The following is a 4217-nucleotide window of genomic DNA, read 5'->3' as shown; positions in this document are numbered from 1 at the left end:
GGAAATACATATGAAGTTTACTCTTGACTTCACAGCAGGCACATTTTTGGTCAATAGATACATTTTTATTCAATAGGCACATTTTTGCTAGTAGACACTTTTTGGTATATCTAATATAAAGGGCTATGACATTTAACAGACACCTTTTGGTAAGTACTTTTTCATTCAATAGACACATTTTCGGCTAATAGGCATTTTTTGTGCATATATATTATAACTTATCTCATATATACCTATATATTTAACACAAACTAAAATAGAGATGCAACATTTTGTCTCTTATTCCTTCCCACAAAAAATTAATAAATAAAACAACATTACTTTCTTCTACTTAACTAATAAAACTTTGTGCTATTTCTTTCAATATCATTTTTTTTAATATAAATTTCATGCATTTTTGCTAACTACTCCAACTAAAATATAATGTCCTTTTTTTTTTTTTTCTTGAAACTCATTGAGTAGCTATTCTTGTATATCGCACGAGTTAATAATTAGTTCTTAATATGGCTAAATTATATGGAGTAATTAGTAATTAAAAAAAGTAATTTAAAAAAAAAAAAAATTGCTTACCTGTAGTGTCACTAATTTAGAAGGTGGGCCATGACCTTGAATACTGTATTATTGAGTCCATGTACATTTTGTGCGTCTACGTTTGGAAAATCACATTTCGTTTTTTTTTTTGGGTTCCAGTCGCACTATTTGACCAAGTCAACTGTAAACAGTGTATAAATGTACGTTCATAAGTCCCACAAATTTCACTTTTCACCAACTTTTTCATTAAAAATAGATCCCAAGTACTATTCACACATTTAAAAATTATTTCACTACAATATTTTCAGTTTTTAGTTCAATAAAAATAAACTCAAATCCAAACGTACTGAATGAATTTCAACAATGTACGCAGATATTGACCTTCATGGGAAATACACATGAAATCTAACCCTTAACTTCATACCGTGTTATATACGTAGTATATCGTTTTGTGTAGTTTTCTGAACGCTAGAACCTTCAAGGAAAATCCTCTACAAGATTACAACGGCATCTTTCTGTTTCTTTAACCTTTGATTCTTTCAATAGAGTCATATCAGCGGAAAGTTAACTGACTTGGGTCTCATGGTCATGATTGCTTAGAAAGTTCCGATTCATTTCCTACAATCAGGCATGTATGTTATCAAAAAAAAAAAAAAAAAAAGGCAGGTATTTTTGTAAACAAAAATCTAGTGAAATAGAAGTTTTTACAACCATTATATTAGTAGTTGTAATTAGTGTATGTAAAAAGTTAACCGATATCTTAAGAGTATTGATTTAGAATATATTTTTAATATTTTTTATGAAAAATAGAAAAAAATTATTGATTTTTTTGACAACTTTTTATATTTTTCATATAGTGTTATTAAAATTTTTTTAAAATGATTAATTAATAAATATCCTAAAGGACCATTAACATGATCAATGTGTGTTAATAAGAAAATAGTAGCTATGTTAAAGGTTTCATACCGTCTTACTACTTTAGCAAATGGAGATTTGTAAAAAGTTTTATTCCCACTCTCATTCTTATGTGCATTCAATAGTCCATGAAACTGTAGAAGTTTTTAAAACTCCTATAAATAGAGAGGGGCATGAATGCCCAACCAACATACAAATTTAAGAACCCAAAAGACAAACAAAAACCCCTCTTTCAAGGCCATCCTTATAAGATTCTTCTCTACCTAGAGCTTTAACTTTTGCTTTACAGAAAAAGGAGAACAAACAAAGATGAAGCAAATTGAGGACCAGAAGTTCCAAACTGTTTGCAAATTCAACAAGTTCCAGTTCTTGAAAAGGACTTTGCTGTTTGTCTTCTCAGTCTCTCTAATTACTTTGTTTATTTGCTATAATTCAGGCTTCTGCTTCTTTCCTTATTTCTACAATGTCTACTTCTCCACATTCTTTTTCTCCCTATTCACCCACTCAATTGAAAGGAAGTACATGTTTCTCATTTGTAATGGAATACTTGCTATTCTAGCCAAAAGCGCAGTTTCTTGCAGCTCTTCATGTACTGGGAATGATATTAGATCACTGGAGAATGTTGCCCTTGTAGCTAAGAGAGAAGAAGTAGCTGAAGCTGAAAGATTAGAAGAACAAGAAGATGGGTCTTCAAATACAGAGAAAGAAGAAAGAGAGAGTGAAGCTTTTCCTGCAGAAGATGAAGGGATAGAGGAAGAAGAGAATGGGGTTGTGTTGAGGACAGATGGTGAAGAAGAACTTGCAGCGGCTGCAGTAAATGAAGAATTTCCTAGTACAGATGAATTAAACAAAAAATTTGAAGAATTCATAAGGAAAATGAAGGAAGAAATCAGGATTGGAGCTCAACAACAACTAATTGCAGTCTGATATATATATATATATATATATAGAGAGAGAGAGAGAGAGAGAGAGAGAGAAAGAGAAAGAGAGATATGTATCATACTGCCAAAATGATTTGGTCACTTTCAAAATCACTTGGTTCTCTCCTATATATGTCTAGTCCTTTTTCAATGTCATTGGCATATAGCTTTGGTTTCTTTTAAGATGCCTATAAGCTCTAATGGTTTTTTTTTTTCAAGCCCTTTTTCATATTATGTATGCATGCAGAGCTTTGCTTCTTGTTAAGTTCTCCTTTGTTGTAATGTAACTTAGGCTTGTAAAACGCCATGAGTCTGAATAAATTATGCTACTTTCTTCTTGTTCTTTTACTACCAAATTAGGCAAAGCAGCAAAATAATTTTAATTTCATGAAAATTAAAAAACTTAAAAACCACTAGTTTGTTGGTTATGAGATTAATCAGACAAGACAACAAATTAATAGTATGACTTGAAGAAGATTTTGAAGGATCAGGAAAATAATAATAAATTAATAAATAAACAAAGAGTTTGAAGTGGAAGATATTCCCAGTCCAGCCTTGAGCCTACCCTTGAAGACAATAAAATATTTTGGTGGACTCGTGGCCGGAGTTTTGTGGAAAATACTAGAAACGACAAGACCACGCAGGACATTTTTAGTTACTGAAGAATATATTTATACATTAAATCAAAGAGAAATGTTAGTAGACACTTTTTTTTTTTTTTTTTTTTCCATATTTTTCGCATCTTTAAAGGTGACGAGTTATAATAGGATCAATATCACCTCTTTTTATGTGATCAGTAAAAAAATTAATAAAAAAATAAATAGAGAAAGACATTAAGGATGTACACTAACCTTTTTAAAAGAATATAATGGAACAATACAACTTTCACATAAATCCATCGTTGACACCGCTTTAATACGAAGCAATAAGATGTAGCCTTAATAGCAGTGAAAATTTGTGTATTGCAAATGTGTCAGAGATAGCAATTGTTACAGGGAGCACTCCTTGAGGCAACTTATTTCACAACACAACTTATTTCACAATTTCCTCAGAATTAGAGTACAATCAATTTCACTTTTTTTTTTTTTTTTTTTGCTAAACTACAATCAATTTCACATGGATTCATTTATTGACACTATTTTTATTATGCCTCAAAAGTTATGAATAATATTGGGAAAATTTTCATAATATTATTAAAAATTTCATGTCTCAACATATTATAGTAGAAGAAATCAAATATAAATCAAGTATATACTACAGCACTAACAAGGATAATTGTTTATAGAGTTTCTTTTACTTTTTTTTTTCATAACATAGATAATTATTTATGAAATCATGTTAGTTGTACTCATGCACAAAACTCCCACTTTTGTAACATCTGGGAGAGCTAATTAGGTAACCTACCCCCAATTTTTATTGAAGAAATTGAGTACCAAATTTGAACCCGCAACTTGTCGCTTTTGGTGGAAGGTTACTTTTGGTGGAAGACACTTGCTTAAGGCCCGACCTCTAGAGGTCATGGTAGTGAATTATTATTTTATTATTATTAATCATCATTGATCCATTATCTCACCTCCATCTCACTCTTATGTCATTTAAGTTCTCAATGAGGTCATGGTAGTGAATTATTTTTTATTTATTGGTAATCTTCATCGACCCATTATCTCACCTCCATCTCATTCCTATGTCATTGGAGTTCTTAGTGCCTATTAATGCACTACTGTACACAACTAATTAGAGAAATACCAAGATTTTTGTAGCTTAACTAGCACCTCTTAGTATTTCTAACGAAGACATTTAATGTTTAAATTTCTTTTCCTCTAATTATCAAATTAGAGGTTGGAGAAAAGA

General features: G+C 30.6%; 1 protein-coding gene across 1 annotated transcript; it reads left to right on the top strand.

Moving 5' to 3' along the window:
- Positions 1-1570: 1570 nt before the first annotated feature.
- On the top strand, positions 1571-2704 carry LOC115992506. Its single transcript, XM_031116714.1, has one exon. The coding sequence runs from the start codon at positions 1756-1758 to the stop codon at positions 2371-2373; it is 618 nt and encodes a 205-aa protein (XP_030972574.1). The 5' UTR covers positions 1571-1755; the 3' UTR covers positions 2374-2704.
- The last annotated feature ends 1513 nt before the right edge of the window (positions 2705-4217 follow it).

The sequence above is a fragment of the Quercus lobata genome, chromosome 5 (assembly GCF_001633185.2).
Source record: "Quercus lobata isolate SW786 chromosome 5, ValleyOak3.0 Primary Assembly, whole genome shotgun sequence".
In the NCBI taxonomy this organism is placed as follows: Eukaryota; Viridiplantae; Streptophyta; class Magnoliopsida; order Fagales; family Fagaceae; genus Quercus; species Quercus lobata.
This window is presented reverse-complemented; position numbering and strand designations above follow the sequence as displayed.

Bases quoted from the DNA above. Each gene is read 5' to 3' on its own strand.
- LOC115992506 (XM_031116714.1), top strand. From the start codon at position 1,756: ATGAAGCAAATTGAGGACCAGAAGTTCCAAACTGTTTGCAAATTCAAC.